Here is a 17,549-nt window from a genome sequence, read left to right as displayed (position 1 = left end):
ATAATGGGAACCTTTAACATTTTGTAAATAATGCAAGCATGATGTGCATTTTTTTTTCTTTTTGGTCTTTGTTTTTTCAGGAAGAAGCAGCATTAAGGAAAGAGATGGCTTACTTCACTGATAGTAAGATGGTCGGTAGGCAGCTGAAAGATACATTTGCAGATTCTCTCAGATATGTAAATAAGCTTCTAAATAGCAAATTTGGATTCACATCCCGGAAAGTTCCTGCTCACATGCCTCACATGATTGATCGAAAAGTCATGCAAGAATTACAGGATATGTGAGTCTAACTTTTTTAATTTTTTAGGAAATAGTAGCCCTTTACTTAAAATACAGGTATAACAACTTGTTGGAGCCATTGAAAACATGTGTCCTAAAAATGTAATTAGAAAGAGAGAGAATTTGTTCTAGTTTTCACAGACAGGTAAGGCGATAAATCTTTTTCTAGATGACCAGCTTTTGGAGTCTGCAGGGGGCTTGTGTAATGAAATGCTCCTTTATACTAAAAACAAGCAACACTGCACATTGCAGTTCCAAACTGTTTGGAAAGAGGATTAAATGAATTTCCATTCTTTCTGGGCAGATTTCCTGAAGAATTTGACAAGACTTCATTTCACAAAGTGCGTCACTCTGAAGATATGCAGTTTGCCTTTTCCTATTTTTACTATCTCATGAGTGCAGTTCAACCCCTGAATATTTCCCAGGTTTTTGATGAAGTTGATACAGATCAGTCTGGGATTTTGTCTGATAGGGAGATACGGACATTGGCTACAAGAATTCATGAACTGCCTTTAAGCCTGCAGGTAACTGGTTTTTAACCTGGAAAACACTATATAATAATTACAGTAAGGAAAAAAGGTTAATGAAAAATAGGTATTAAATATATTTCTTTAAGAGTGTATTTATGTTTTTATATATATTTGCTTTTTGAAGCTTTTGTAGATTTTTGAAGCTTTTGTACAAGCTTTAAAGTTAAGCATTAAGTTAAAGAAGGTAAGCAGAATCTGAAGGGAGGTTGTAATGTCCTTATTAACAGTAATTTTATGGTTGGAGGCATTGGTCAAGACAAGCTGTCCAGCCTTGACAGCAAACCTTCTACCTGTAATAAAATGTACTTTTTTCTTTTTTTATTGCTAGGATTTGACAGGTCTGGAGCAAATGTTGATAAATTGTTCTAAATACCTTCCAGTTAACATCACTCATATCAATATTGTACCACCAACTCAGGAAGCATATTATGATCCCAATCTGGTAAGGATTACAGCTGTATTTATTGTCTTCCTTCTAATTGTATGTATACTGACACCAGGAATAGTTTATTTTTACAAAGGGTGTATGTGGGAGGGAGGGACTTTTATTTATCCCCTGTTGGGTTGGTTTATATTTCCTTGTTGCTCTTTCTTGTTATATTAATTGTCTGTTTTTTTAATACTAAGATCTATACATTGTTGCATTTTGTGCTTGTTAGCCACCTAGGAGCTCTGGGGATCAAAAGGCAGGGTAAAAATCTTGTAAGTAATACAGACACACCCTTCAGATTAGTTAAATCAGTGGTTCCCAAACTGTGTGTCGGGATGCACAGTAATTACTTATTGAGGCAATAAGTAATTGCCTCAAGCCCTGAGGCTATTCAAAAATCAGATATTGTAGCTGCTAATTACCCTGCCAAAAGCTCAGCTCCTGCAGTTTGCAGGCATGCGCAAATATAGGTGGAACCTTAGTATCCATTTGATTCGTCATTAATATTGGGGTCCACCTTTAAATGCCTTGTAAAAAGGGGAAAAAATACCAAAATCCTATTTTCTACCTTTTGCGCTGTTAAATAATTCCATTATTCACCCCATTTGGTATAGCATCTATACCAAAGCATTCTGGGGCAACAGTGGATGAGCATGAAACCTGGGAGTGGGACTTTAAAGCTATTTTTCCATTGATTTAATATCCACTGATTTTTTTTTAATCCACTGGGATTCCAGAGTGGATAATGAGGCAGACGGACTGATGGGTTATCTACCATGCCAAGGGAACCAGTAGTATGCCTTAGGGCAGGGAGAGACTCTGGTGATGGAGGTGGCACAAGGTGAATCCAGGCTCTGGGAAGCATCTTTTTTCCCTCCTAGAACTGCATGGGGCTACACGTCCCAGCACCCTCTACAGGGACTCTGCATACCTGTTACTTGGCCCCAAGGGTCTTTTCTTGCTAAGGAAAAGTGCATGGAGCATAACGTTTTCTTGGGGGCTGCTGGGACCTGTCGTTTCAGTGCAACCCCAGCAAGGAAAAGGTGCTCCTTCAGGGGCTAGACTTGCCATGAGACCCCACAGCTGCTATCAGCAATGTCTTCTCCTGACCTAAGATTAAGATACAGGGTACCTTGGGGAAGGAGAAGTGGCAGAAGTAGCCTGAAGCACCTGACAACTGTTATCTTCTCTTGCCCTGTCCAAAAACAAACTTCTGAGTACCAGGATGGGGGATAGGCAGTAGTGGAGGCAGGCTCAGATGCTTTGTGAGTGAATGAGATTGTCCCACTCAAACCCTTGGGGCTTTGCACACGTTCAGTTGGCACATGTATACAAATCCCTGAATCCTTTCAGGGTAAACTGGGATTCTGGCAAAAGTTTCCATTATTCTATCTTGTGCATGGAACTTCACAAAGTAGAAGAGAACAGTTTCTTGACCTAAGGAGCATACAACCCAAAATTCAACTGGGGGGGGCGGGGACGGACAACAGAGTAAGGAGATGGAGGTGGAGTAAACCAGGAAATAATCTGCCTTTATTCCAGTTGTACTTGGGGCTTCATTAACTTAGGGAATAGATAAAGGGGTTAGATAAATTCATTTCTTCAAAGGAATAAAATGGCAACTTAAATAATGCTTCTTAAAATAGCACCATAATGTCTTTTGTTTCTATCATGTGAAAATTTATTTTTGAACAGTTTCAGTTGTTGAATTTCTAGGAAGAAGTCTAAACCTATAAAAGGATTTCCTTGAGATAGGCACACTTTCTCAGAATTGTTTGTGAGTTTACCACAGGGTTTATGCTAGGAATAATGCAACTAATGGGTATCAGCTGTTCAAAACTTACTTGGCATGTTTTCCTGGCTGGCAGTGTTTGTATTGCACCAAGGTGTTTTTCTGCTCTGCTGCATAGGAAATGTGAATCTGCTAAGAAATATTTGCAATAGCTATTTTCTTCTCAATAGTATCAGTGTTCTACATCACTTGCTCATTGATGAGTAATGAATAGCATTCCTTTGCAAAAGCAGTAAACTGGTTGGGATGTCTCTACAATATTTCCCTTTAAAATGTGGGAGAGGGATATATAGTGTTAACCCGTAACTTCAATTATTGATCCATTTTCAGCCTCCAGTGACTAAAAATCTGCTAACCAACTGTAAGCTTGTGACTGATAGAATTCGTAAAGCGTACAAAGACAAAAACAAATACAGGTATCTCATTCTTTTTAGTTATGAGGCAAAAAACAACAACCCCAAACTAATAGGCGAGCATTGAAGCACTTGCAGAATGAACTGTGTATATTTTGTGTCTTAAAGTTAAATGATTATAAACCTTGTAGTGTCTGGAGCCTGACATCATGGAAGTAAAGTAAAATTGATGTCTGCTTAACATATTGCTAGTATGTTATTGTTATGCTACTATTATTGCTAATAAATTTATTACTGTTCAACCTTGTGAGTGACACTGAATATCTCTGTGCCAGCCAATGTAAGCCTCTGAGAACATTTGGTATGGAAGCTTCTAATCTCCTCCCCCTCTGGAAGAAAGAGGGATGGGGGTATATGATCCTGAAAGTCTTCATCCTTATAATGCTAAGCAGATTCCATTACATCTGAATACACCAACAGCCCATCCTGAGCTGCCCAGCACATGCCAAAATTACTCCTGCAGCATCCTGGCCCCCGGGCTGGGGTTCGGGCACCCCTGTTATAAAGCAAGAGCTGTATTTCTTTGAATAAGCAAATTGATATCAATAAATCATTTGTTTATATCTTTTATTTTAGAAATGGGCTATGTCAGAATGCCAGATGCAAGGAAGGGCACCAGGATGCAGGTCTCTTGTTATCTGGTGTGCTCCCTGGGGCATTTGGTGGGCCGCTGTGAGATACAGGAAGCTGGACTAGATGGGCCTATGGCCTGATCCAGTGGGGCTGTTCTTATGCTCTTATGATATGGAAATTGAACAGCCAGTATACAAGAATGAACCATGGGCCCTCATTATCTGTGGGGGTTCCATTCCTGGAACCCTCATGGATATGGAAAAACATGGGTATTAAAAACCTGTGGTTTTTGGATCCCCCCCAACCTTCAAACCCAACCAGAACTGGGGAGCTTCCCCTGGCCTCCCAATGCCTTAAAAGGCATTAAAAATGTCACTTCGGGTTTTATTATAAAACTGGAAGTAATTTATTATTTTTATTTTTCAGCATTCTGAGGCCTACAGGCGGTTTCATGTGGCCTCTGCAGGCCTCAGAAAGCCTCCGGGCCCAACCAGACCTATGCTGCTGTTGGGCTCAGATGTTGGGAAGGCCCATTGGGCAGCCGCAAATACTGGAGATCCGTGGATGCCAAACCTACAGATAACGTGGACCCCATGTTGTCCTTTAGAAATCCATTGTAAACACATCATGTTGTACATCTGAACTTCATGTTATGATTCCCTTATATTTTCTTCTAAAACACTAAGGTTTGAGATCATGGGAGAAGAGGAAGTTGCATTCAAAATGATTCGCACCAATGTCTCTCATGTTGTTGGACAACTTGATGACATACGAAAAAATCCCAGGTACAGGCTTCTTGTGTGCTTTCTGTGAGAATTTACCTTAAATTCTGTTTTATAAAAAGTGAATTTTCCCTATAAATTGCGAGGAAAACCATTATTACTGAGTGCAAGATAACTCTGAATAATAACTGCGTTGTTAAATGATAACGCTTTTCATAAACTTCTGGTTAATTTATATCATGGTTGTTTTGGTTAATATCTACAAAATGTTAGCCTACCAAAGAGGTGCTGTATGTATCTTTTGTGCAAACTTCAACTGTTGTGTTGAGCTCAGTTCTCATGCTGCTTTAGGTGCTTGTGTGCTTTTATAGGAGTGCAAAATTTATGTGCTTTTACAAATGATGAATGACAGTGCCACCACTATGGAGACATTTTGGAGGGCATAAAGTGTCCCTGTGGAGAGCTTTGAGACTGTCCAGGTCACATGTAAAATCTTGTGCGTGGCTGTCTGATCTACTGCGTAGATCAGCCATTTTCAACTTTTTTCAGCTCACAGCACACTGAAAGGCACTAAAGTTGTCAAGACACACTACTAGTTTTTAATTACATTATTATGTCACAATTAATTTAATATAACTAAGGGCACAATCCTAACCAGGTCTACTCAGAAGTAAGTCCTATTTTGTTCAATGGGTCTTACTCTCTGGAAAGTGTGGTTAGGATTGCAGCCTTAGATCATTACATGACAATGAAAGAAATTCCCAAGAAGCTCGGAGAGGGAGGTGTATGTAGTTTCTGGAAAGGTTTTGAAGCAGGTCTGTTCAAACAGTTATCAGTTGATATGCTCTGATATGCCAGGAGGTGTTGGCAAAGAGAGATGAAACTGAACATACTGGAGGGACAGTGAGGAGATGTGGCTGTAACAAGTGCAGGATTCACTGGGGGGAGGGGGGAGAGGGGGAGAGAGAGAATGAATGGGAAGCAACTGGTTTTGAACTTTGGAAGGTGGGGAAGAGGGAGGAGTGGGGAGGGGCAGTCAGAGGGGTTAACTGCAGTTATGATGGGGAGATGTGTGTGCAGGAGGGGAGGAGGTGGGGGGCTGCTCATTTATTCAAGAAAGAGTGCGACCAACCAAGCCTCTTTACTTCTACTCAGAAGTAAGTCCCATTATAGTCAATGGAGCTTACTCCTAAGTAAGTGTGGATAGGATTGTGGCTTAGCGCCCTTCCTGCCAAAGCCTTGCCAGGGAAGGCAACACAGGGAGGGTCACTTTGGGGCATTGCAGGCAAGGAAAAGGGTCTCTCCAGGATCCTTGCCAGCCAGCTGCTTCTGGCTCCTACCTGCTTCCACCATCAGGCTCGCTCTCACTACCTCCTTGCTCTCGCGCTCGCCCTCACTCACTCCACGTTCCTGCCCCCCCCAGTTCTTCCAGGCTTCTCTAGCTACCTGGCTGGCTGCCCAATCAGGGCACGGGGCAGGCACCAGCAACAGCAGGAGTGTCCAGGCCCCTTCGCAGCTGCTCCTTTTCTCCTGCTGTTGCGCAAGTCTCTGAGCAGTTACTTCTCCTGTGTGAGCAGCAGCTGCTGCTGCTGCCTGACTCCTTGGCCCCATGGCACATGTGAGGCAGCCTCATGGCACACTAGTGTGCCGCGGCACAGCATTTGAAAACCACTGGCGTAGATGAAATGATAGATGATAAACTTTGTTCATTAACTGTAATGTGTTAAATTCAGAGATGTGTAAGCAGAAGTCTGCTTGTGCTATGAGGCATTTCCATCTCCCACCTCTCCACTGCAGCCTCATGCATGTCCTGCAGAAAAGTCTCCTGAGGGTTGGCAAAATTTATACAAGGGGTTATTCCATGGGAGGAGGGGCTGCAGAGACTGGGGAGGATTGCTGAAATTTGTGCAGAAGCACCTTCCATAAGCATAAAGGCTTTTCAGGATATGCTGGGAGAGAAGCAAGTCCTGTTGTGGGAGTAGCTTTCTACCCATGAAACTCTATAACCCATTTATAAGACATGTTCATAGAAATTATTTCTTTCATATTGATAAACATTTAAAACTTACCCTTGTGTGGCATATAGTCATACTAAAAAGCAAATTAACTATTTCACAAACTTATTGAGGGGAGGTAGCAAACGGGAAGTTACACTGGAGTGAGCCTCAAGGTTGCAAAGTATGAATACCTGATGGAAAAGCTCATAGTTGGTGACAAGTATTCTCTGCCACTTTTGTAGAGTTGGATCACAATGCAATCATAAATGCTGGAGGAGCACAAAATATTTAAGATACTTGAAGAAAAATATGCTCATTTGTAACACTGACTATAAATCTGTAAAATGTTTATGCAATCAGACTCTCATAAACCCTTAACTCGCCCTGAAATATACTGCAGTGAATGAAAAAGAAGAGAGTCTACTTTCCGAAACTTTTGTACGAAGTTGTGCAAAAGCTGCAGGAATATACTATCAGTCTGTACACATTTAATTGGTTTTTTATAAGACATCATTATGTGCAGTGAATACTCTAAAATGTCATTGCTTTATGTGGTCTGAATATGAGGAAATAGACTACTTATAAGTAAATGATACTGAAATATGGGAGTGTGTTTGCCAGTATATCAAGAGACATTTAAAAAAGAGAATTTTGTTTTCTTGAAGATTTTTCTCTATTTTTCCATCAGAAAATTTGTTTGTCTAAATGACAACATTGATCACAGTCATAAGGATGCTCAAACAGTAAAAGCTGTGCTTAGGGATTTTTATGAATCAATGTTTCCCATAACATCCCAGTTTGAGCTGCCAAGAGAGTATCGTAACCGTTTCCTTCATACACATGAGCTTCAGGAATGGTAAGTGTTTTAAGGATTAAGTGGACATTATATATCTGGACTTTCAGAAGGCGTTTGACACGGTCCCTCACCAAAGGCTACTGAAAAAACTCCACAGTCAGGGAATTAGAGGACAGGTCCTCTCGTGGATTGAGAACTGGTTGGAGGCCAGGAAGCAGAGAGTGGGTGTCAATGGGCAATTTTCACAATGGAGAGAGGTGAAAAGCGGTGTGCCCCAAGGATCTGTCCTGGGACCGGTGCTTTTCAACCTCTTCATAAATGACCTGGAGACAGGGTTGAGCAGTGAAGTGGCTAAGTTTGCAGACGACACCAAACTTTTCCGAGTGGTAAAGACCAGAAGTGATTGTGAGGAGCTCCAGAAGGATCTCTCCAGACTGGCAGAATGGGCAGCAAAATGGCAGATGCGCTTCAATGTCAGTAAGTGTAAAGTCATGCACATTGGGGCAAAAAATCAAAACTTTAGATATAGGCTGATGGGTTCTGAGCTGTCTGTGACAGATCAGGAGAGAGATCTTGGGGTGGTGGTGGACAGGTCGATGAAAGTGTCGACACAATGTGCGGCGGCAGTGAAGAAGGCCAATTCTATGCTTGGGATCATTAGGAAGGGTATTGAGAACAAAACGGTTAGTATTATAATGCCGTTGTACAAATCGATGGTAAGGCCACACCTGGAGTATTGTGTCCAGTTCTGGTCGCCGCATCTCAAAAAAGACATAGTGGAAATGGAAAAGGTGCAAAAGAGAGCGACTAAGATGATTACGGGGCTGGGGCACCTTCCTTATGAGGAAAGGCTATGGTGTTTGGGCCTCTTCAGCCTAGAAAAGAGACGCTTGAGGGGGGACATGATTGAGACATACAAAATTATGCAGGGGATGGACAGAGTGGATAGGGAGATGCTCTTTACACTCTCACATAATACCAGAACCAGGGGACATCCACTAAAATTGAGTGTTGGGCGGGTTAGGACAGACAAAAGAAAATATTTCTTTACTCAGCGCGTGGTCGGTCTGTGGAACTCCTTGCCACAGGATGTGGTGCTGGCGTCTAGCCTAGACGCCTTTAAAAGGGGATTGGACGAGTTTCTGGAGGAAAAATCCATTATGGGGTACAAGCCATGATGTGTATGCGCAACCTCCTGATTTTAGGAATGGGTTAAGTCAGAATGCCAGATGTAGGGGAGAGCACCAGGATGAGGTCTCTTGTTATCTGGTGTGCTCCCTGGGGCATTTGGTGGGCCGCTGTGAGATACAGGAAGTTGGACTAGATGGGCCTATGGCCTGATCCAGTGGGGCTGTTCTTATGTTCTTATGTTCTTATGTAAGGATCCATGATATTAGAACATTACTAATGCCAATAAAGCACGAGAACTAAAACTTTATGAACGGCAGCTAACTTTCCCTTAAATATTGCTTGTGTTTTTCATTTCATTATACTAGACATTTTCAGTTCTAAGTCTAGCATAGAACTAGTTTAGTTACTCTTCTTTAAAGGTAACTGTATTCAAAGTACTGTATTAAAAATGCCTTTTTTGATTCAGTGTAACGTAATATAATCTGTTAAGTTTTCTCATTTGAACTTTTTCACACTGTTTTTGAGCTAAACATTATGCTGTACATTGACTCATCACTGCCCAAGGAAGATCCATCTCAGTCAAAGCTGAGTCTCATGCATACTTGCAAATGGTCAGATGCTGACCAAAGTAAATTCAGTATCCCACACTTGAAAATTTCCATAAATATTATGTAGGTAACTCATTGTTAAATTAGAGGAAGGATATTGGTTTCTTTATGCCCTTTCCCAAAAGCAGCATGCAGATATGTGCACACTTAGGAAGTGGACTCTACCTTCATCCTCCCTGCTCCCACTTCCTCCTCCACCACCCACCTTCTGCCTCCTTCCCTAGCAAATGGACACCTTATTAGTGCATCATGCTGTTTTTACCCTGAGGTAAGAGTACTTTTCCAGCATGCAAGTTTAAAGCTAATTAAACATTTGTTTAAAATGTCAACTCTTCCTGTTTTACTGTGTTTTAGGAGGGCCTACAGAGACAAGCTGAAATTTTGGACACATTGCGTTTTAGTAACACTGATTGTGTTCACTGTGACCTCATTTTTTGCTGAGCAGGTAAAACTCGCTCATTGTGCACTGTAGAACTTTTCTTAGGGGTATCTTTTTCTCACTAAAATATAGTGTGGAAAATCATAGGAAAGAGTTCTGGTAAATACAGTGGTTAGCCAAGGGTAATATGTTTGCACCACCTTGATATATCAAGAGTCACTGAACAGAGTTCAGCAAAGATAATACAGTAGTACTAATAGTGGAGAAAATGAGGTGAGGGGAACTGAGATTGTATTTGTTTCAACAGAGGTATACAGTAGATGTTAGTCTGAATGGCATACCTTACGTCTTCTGTTAGAGTTGCATGCTCTGTTGGCCAGCGAAGGCCAAGCCGCCTTTTACAGAAGGACCCATAAGGAATATTGGGCATAAATGTGGGTGGGTGTGGGCATACATGTGGACTCCTGGGCTTGAAAAATCTGAACTAGGAGATAGAAAAACGCATCACAGCATCCTTGATCATACCAGTCATCTGTTCAGAGGGAAGGATTTTTCCTTCCTATTCCCATTATCTGCTTTGCCGATCTATCCCTTACCACACAAAAGACAGTCATTCTTTCTAGTAATCTGATTTGGATGGGGCAGAATTGGTATGTTCTGCTCAGAGGAAATTTTACAGGAGCCCACTGCTGGGCATGCATACTGCTAAATTAATACATTTATATACAAACAAATTTCTGTCCCGCCCCCCCCCCCCGTGTGTACTGTGTTAAAAACCATTTTTTGCCCAGCCCGCAGGTGTACACATTTGATCCCTGTTGCATATATGCAACGTTGGGCAGAAATGGCTTAAATGAAGTCTGCTTGATTTTCTGGAAGGGAAATTGTTCCCTCTGTGTTTAAATGAGGCACCCTGGAATAAGTTGCATAGAATGGAGCAAAATGGTGCATGCATGTGAACAAACAGATGGAAAACCTAACTAATTTGTTATTTGATTTTTCAGCTAATAGCTCTCAAACGAAAATTATTCCCAAGGAGGAGGGTTCAAAGAGAAGTTTGTCATGAACGAATGAAAGTGTAGAAGAATCTTGTTTGTAAATCTGTCTACCTCAACATGTGCTGAAAATGTAAAATAGGATGTTTCAGAAGCGTCTTTATATTTGCATCCTGGGCGTGAACAAAAATGCCCATGTGCATTTTAGCCTTCGTGACACAGTATATGACACCCATGCTACTGGATTTACGGAGAGTGTGAGGAAGGGAGTGTGTTGCCAGCTCTCAGGTGGTTGTAATTCTCAAGCATCATCTCCTGAATACATTATCCTTTTTATAAAAAGGGTTACTGAAAGAAACATAGCTGCATTTGTTGCAGTAGACTTTGCCAACTAAATAAATGTTGGAAAGTTAAGTTGTTAGGCTAGATCATTCTGTGAGGAGTTGACCATTCAGTCAAGTACCTTACTCTCACTCTTCATAGAACATAAGGCACCCCTCCTTGGGCCATAGACCTGTACCGAGTATGTGAAGAGCAAGATATTGCCCAGCTCCTGTAGTAGTCCACTATAGCACTCCTCTCTCTGCTACTTGTCACTGCTGTGCCATACGCACTCCAATGCAATGAACTAATTTGCCTCAATGAGAGGTCTTCCTGTTCTTTCCATGTATCATCTAGCAGTTCCTTCTCTGGCTCCTGGCCTGTAGATTACTCTGGGGAAGCAGGAAGCAAACTGTGTGAGCAGGATCTAAGAAAGAATGTGCTTTCAGATGCTTTTAGATAAGTGCAGAAAGTCTTCTTGATATCAATTGCCTAGCTGTACACACAGCCTAATGGCAACTTGACAAAGCAGAGAATAGCTATAGCATTTTTCTGTGGGAGCATTTGTACATTTTGCTCTTTGTGCACATGGACAAGATTGTAGCCTTGGCCTTTTTTCATTTAAGCACAACCTATGCTTAGTAAAGTGTGCACAATTTTCTGAATGAAGAGAAAGATAATGCTCTAATGCTATATTGTTCTGCTACTTGATAATGAAAAATATTTATAGAAATTTAATTTAAATCTGATTCGCCAATGGTAATACTTTTGATCAAAATGTAAATTGTCATTCTATCCTTTTCATTACATTTCTGGGAGCAATGTACATTGTATACCTAATTACAAATTTAGGGCTATCAGTGAAAGGGATTTGGAGAACTTATTTTTACATGCATTGTATATTTAGCAGCAGAAGTGCCTCACTATACAAGTTGTCAATACATTGTATTGTTTTAATGGTACACGTGTATTAGCATGATATGTTCATTTCTCGTATGAAGCATTAGTGTTCAAAAACTGGAAGAAGCTCTTGCAATCTCCTCTATTTTGTCTAGACAAAATCAGAGCAGGCAAAGAGAAAAGGACATTTTTCAAGCAGCTATTTTTTTAAAGAATACCTTTGATCATGATAACTGTAGAAGACTAGATCACATCACTAATTATTTTATAATGAAGACATGAGATTTTTCAATGTATATGTGCTGTAAAATGTATGTTTTCTTTAAATAATGTTCATGATTTTAAAATGTTAAATGGCTTGTTCTGAGTGCATGCAAATGAAAAAACGATCAGCTATTTAATGCTCTGAGGAATTGAACAGAATGCAGAACATCTTATTCTCTATTCTAGTGCATACAGCTAATTTTAAATTAAATAAATCTAGTTTATCATCTTGGTATTTTAATTTATTTCGCTTGTTGGAAGCGTAATGCTTTATTTCTTAATGAATTCTAAAGTAGCAGTTACATCCTGGTTCACTTGAGTCTTCAGTCTCGGAAGACTGTGGTATCGCGCTCTGAAAAGTGGTTCTGGGACAGCATCTGGTGTGACTGAAAAGGCCAATTTGGAAGTGACAATCCCTTCCGCACTAGGAGCAAATGTAGTCTGTCCCTGGTGTGTCTCTCTGGCTACGGGCCTTCCTTCTTTGCCTCGGGCAAATGTCTCTTCAAATTGGGAGAGGCCATGCTGCACAGCCTACCTCCAAGTGGGACGCTCAGAAGCCTTCCCATCTGTTGAGGTCCATTCCTAAGGCCTTCAGATCCCTCTTGCAGATATCCTTGTATCGCAGCTGTGGTCTACCTGTAGGGCGCTTTCCCTGCACAAGTTCTCCATAGAGGAGATCCTTTAGGATGCGGCCATTGCCCATTCTCATGACATGACCAAGCCAACACAGGCGTTTCTGTTTTAGCAGTGCGTACATGCTAGGGATTCCAGCTTGTTCCAGGACTGTGTTGTTTGGAACTTTGTCCTGCCAGGTGATACCGAGGATGCGTCAGAGGCAGCACATGTGGAAAGCATTCAGGCCAGGCTTTTTAAAAAGTGAAAATGGGGGAAAATACGCCTACTCCTCACCCTAGCAGTTTGCTGCCCACCTGATCTGCCACCTTCCTCCAGGCTCCGCCCTATGTTAACACCTTATTGGTTCCCTGCTGTATCATAACACCAAATTGGATCTCAGAACAATCTGTCTCACTGGTCAGTTTTCTGTTAAGAAAATCCAGGGTTTTTTTTACACATAATGCAGTTGTGTTTTTATTTTCTGGTTAGTTGGCTATAATGTTTGATAGAATAGAGATATTTTGATGTGATTTGTTTCAGTACATTCTGCATTAAATCAACTTTCCAGTGACATATAACATGGTATTACTTGTACATACCAAGGTTTTCACAATTTTGGCCACTAGTGTCAAGCTCAGGTTGTTGTCCCCCCTAAAGCTTGTTGCCCAGTGCAATTGCTACCCTTTTAGCTACGCCACTGACACGCACACTGTCCTCCACTTGCTAGTTCATAGTCACTGTAGGTTGTTGCAATCTATAGTTTCCAGCAAAACTATGGTTACCACTAATCATAGTTTAATCTTGAAACTCAAACGGGAAACCACCATGCCCAAACACGGTTGGTTGTGTGATCCAGCCTGCAGTGGTCCTGCACTTAGCCTAAACCAAGTGTTGAATAATTAGCAGTTGTGCATACACATGTGACCCAGACATGTTTATGTAAAGTGAACATGAAGCAGAATGAGGTGGTAGAACAGGTCATAGTGTCTTAATTCTCTCCTATGTGGAAAAGCTTCCTCCAAGAAAAAAACATAGCAAGAGGTGGCTGAGTTAGCGGGCTGGTTTGCATGGTACTTCCCCCCCCATCCCCTGCATCCTAAAAATGTATATGCCTATAGAGCAGTGTTTCTCTAACTGTGGGTCAGGACCCACTAGTGGGTCGTGAACCAATTTTAGGTGGGTTCCCATTCATTTCAGTATTCTATTTTTAATAGATTTGATGCTCCCATTGAATGTGACTGCATTTGTGGGAATGTGACAGATCTGTACTTTCAATAGACTACTATGTATATGCTTTAAACAATGATAGTCAATGGGGCTTACTCTTGGGAAGGTGTGGGTAGGATTACAGCCTAGGATTGTTAAAAATTTCCCTGCTTGACGATGTCACTTCCAGTCATAACATCACTTCTGGCGGGTCCCGACAGATTCTCATTCTAAATAGTGCGTCCCGGTACTTAAAGGGTGAGAACCACTGCTATAGAGAACCAATGCTATAGAGAACCACTCTACATCTGTAGAGGCATGATTTGTACCAGTGGTTCCCAACTTTTTTTTCCACTTGCGTACCCCTTGGCAGTCCATTGCCATAAATTGTATCCCTCAGATTAGCAAAATATTTGCAATACAGTTGCTGTTATTTAAAATTTTTATGTTTTCAACTACTGATCCATACTGACCCATTCATATCAATACATGAATTGATGACCAAAAACTAGTAGTTGCTGGGGCTTTCCCAGCCAGCTAGCTGCTTTCCTTCCTGCCTTTGCAAGCCCCAGAAGGCATTCTAATACAGACCTGCCTTTTTCTGCCATTATTCAATTCTTTTGGCAGTACCCCTAAAGGTCCTATCAAATACCCCTGGGGCTACATGTACCCCAGGTTGGGAAACACTGATTTATACAAAAGAAACTCCCCTGCCTCCTTAAAGAAAAATGCCTGAATTCTCCCAGAGGGGAGAAGCCAGGAAGGGAGTAGAAGGGGAGTAGCCAGGCCCTTCATATTCCACATACATACATCTTTTATCAGGTGGGACAGGTTAAATATAAATCTTTGTCCTTGATGTTGCTGGGTTTTTTTTTTTTCTTTTCTTGGAAGAGCATTCAAAATTGCTATCCCTCTCCTGAAATGGAGCAATCTACCACCTCAGGATTCTGTCAGCTCAGTCTGCTCTAATGATCAGCTTGTGCAATCCCTATCCCAGTGATTTTCAACCTTTTTCATTTTGGCACACTGAGAAGGCATTAAAATTGTCAAGGCACACTATCAGTTTTTTTACAATTGAGAAGGTACACTGCACCATTGGGGGGGAGGGGGGCTGGCATCCCCATTGGCCTTGCTAATAAATGACCCTCCCTCAAATTCCTGTGGCACACCTGCAGACTATTTGTGGTTCACCAATGTGCCATGGCACACTGGTAGAAAATTGCTACCCTATACTGCCTAACACAGTGTTTCTCAAATTCTGGGTTGCGAACCACTAGGTGGGTTGTGAGCCAATTTCAGGTGGGTCTCCATTTCATTTCAATGTTTATTTTTAATATACAGGGTGACCCAAAAGTAGGTGGACAGTAGGTGGAATAAATGTTATCATTTACTGCCCACCTACTTTTGGGTCACCCTGTATATTTTTAAACAGATCAGCAACTGCTTAGGAGGGTTGTTCATTTTAAATAAATTTTCAAACTTACTGTAAACATTTAATGTACTTAATTAGATTTGATTTTGTTGTATGGTGGGTGTTAAAAATTTTTCCTGCTTGATGATGTCACTTCTGGCCATGACATCACTACCAGGCTAATGACATCGCTTCTGGCAGATCCCAACAGATTGCTATTCTAAAAAGTGGGTCCCCATGCTCAAAAGTTTGAGAACCACTGGTCTAACTTTTTCACCCCTTTAAGGGTGAAAGGTTTTCACCCCTTTAAGGGTGCCCTTTATCTTTCTCCCATCTTTAGCCTGAGAGTGAATGTATTTCTAGATTGGAAATTAAGACAGGGGAGGAAAATTGCTTTACTGACTAAAAAAACTGATAATTTACTATGAGGCAACTCTGTGATGGTGGTGAAAGGGGAAGAGGTACAAAAGAGGCTGCAGGTGTGAGGTAATTTGTGAAGTACATGTGAAGTACATAAAGTACATGAGGCACCTGAAGCACACCTGAAGCAATCACCTGAGGCCAAGCTACATCCAAGCCAATACAGGTGTGTCAGCTGAGGTGATTGCCTTTCCAGACATAAAAGTAGCTTTGAAGGGAGGGATCCCAGTCTAGCCTATCGCTGAGGACTGTACCATTTCAGGCAGCGGGGGGGGGGACGGGGAGAATTTCACTTCTGAATGATCCTTTATATGGAAAACTTTCTGCAGGTAGAAAACCAGCAGGGCAGGTTTTCTCTCTCCTCTCTTCTTGACTCTATAGTTTTCGGCTTGCAGGAATGTGTAACTTGGGGAGTATTTCCAAGTGGTATTCTCTCCCCCCCCCGTTCTGAAGTGGGTCAACCCATTCCACCTTCTTCTGCGCCTCCTGGCTACCTGTCCTCCCATTTGGCGGGCAGAGCCCGTGAGAGTGACACGTTGTGTTGGTGTGTCTGTGTGTGACTTGTTACATAACTCAAAGCAGCCCCTCATTTCGTCCACATAACTCAAAGTAGCCCCCCCCCCCATTTTGTACGTGTGGGGCCTTGCAACGTCCCTTAAGCTCTTCGTTTGTGGGTCAGCATCACACTCTTGTGCTGCTTTCCTTCTCCCAACTCCCTCCACCCCACCAGAGCTGAGGTGGGGCGTCGCCCATCTCTGTGTGTCTCCCCCCTCAGGTGTCTGCAGTGGGGCTTGAGAAGCAGGACAAAGGAAGGGGTAGTTTGGTGGGAGGCTCTTAGGTCAGTGAATGGGTCAAAAATCCTGTATAGGAGAAGCACAAAAGAAAGTAGGAGGCTTAGTTAAGGAGCAGGGAATGGCCAGTGGCTGCTGGTTCCTCACAAACAGAAAGACCACAGCCAATTACAGTCTGAGGTGATTTAGGCGGGAAATGTGCAGAGCAGGGACATGGGGTGGGTGAGGAGGCAGGTGAGGCAGAGCCTCCCCACTGTAGTCCTTCAAAAAGCACCACCTCACACAGCGGTGGCACTTTTCAAAGGACTACAGTGGGGAGGCTCTGCCTCCCCACCCATCACACGTCATCAGGTGATTTAGGTGGGAAATGTGCAGCATGAGGGAAATGACTTCTGTTACAGTCAACAATGGCCAAGGTTGGGCTTCAAGAGACCAACAGACGGAAGGGGCAGAAAACACTGAGATGTGGAGAAAAGAGAAGCTTCTGCTAGGCTTGCAGGATGAGGAGATGCAGGAACACACTTAGTGCTTCATACCAGGGACATGAGGTGGGTAGGGAGGCAGGTGAGGTGCAGCCTCCCCACCAGTGTCCTTCAAAAAGTGCCACAGCTGTGTGAGGCGCCCAAGCACCCACAACCCACACACGAAGCTCTGGGGAGACTGCACATGGGTTGTGGGTGCATGGGCGCCTCACACAGCAGTGGCGCTTTTCAAAGGGCATTAGTGGGGAGGCTCTGCATGTGGGTTGTGGTTGCTTGGGTGCCTCACACGGCAGTGGCGTTTTTCAAAGGACACCAGTAGGGAGGCTCTGCACATGGGTTGTGGGTGCTTGGGCACCTCACACGGTGGCAGCACTTTTTAAAAGACACCAGTGGGGAGTCTGTGCCTCATCTGCCTCCCCACCCACTGCATGTCCCTGCTTCATACATGACGTGATATTTTCCACACATGTAGGAACAAGAGTCAGGATGAATAG

The 17,549-nt window shown here is 42.4% G+C and overlaps 1 protein-coding gene across 2 annotated transcripts in view; it reads left to right on the top strand.

Annotated features, from left to right (window-relative positions):
* GNPTAB (N-acetylglucosamine-1-phosphate transferase subunits alpha and beta) overlaps positions 1-12,359 on the top strand; it is a 53,127-nt gene extending 40,768 nt beyond the window's left edge. Inside the window, exons 14-21 of one of the 2 annotated variants that reach the window (XM_066634114.1) lie at positions 81-280; positions 584-803; positions 1,138-1,251; positions 3,362-3,447; positions 4,704-4,802; positions 7,425-7,592; positions 9,626-9,716; positions 10,655-12,359. In XM_066634114.1, the coding sequence (XP_066490211.1) occupies positions 81-280; positions 584-803; positions 1,138-1,251; positions 3,362-3,447; positions 4,704-4,802; positions 7,425-7,592; positions 9,626-9,716; positions 10,655-10,732 (1,056 nt within the window). In that variant the 3' untranslated portion in view covers positions 10,733-12,359. Of the gene's footprint in view, positions 1-80; positions 281-583; positions 804-1,137; positions 1,252-3,361; positions 3,448-4,703; positions 4,803-7,424; positions 7,593-9,625; positions 9,717-10,654 lie in introns of those variants that run through there. The other variant, XM_066634115.1, reaches the window with a different exon arrangement.
* Positions 12,360-17,549: the final 5,190 nt, after the last annotated feature.

Source organism: Tiliqua scincoides, chromosome 7 (assembly GCF_035046505.1).
Source record: "Tiliqua scincoides isolate rTilSci1 chromosome 7, rTilSci1.hap2, whole genome shotgun sequence".
NCBI lineage: Eukaryota > Metazoa > Chordata > Lepidosauria > Squamata > Scincidae > Tiliqua > Tiliqua scincoides.
This window is presented reverse-complemented; position numbering and strand designations above follow the sequence as displayed.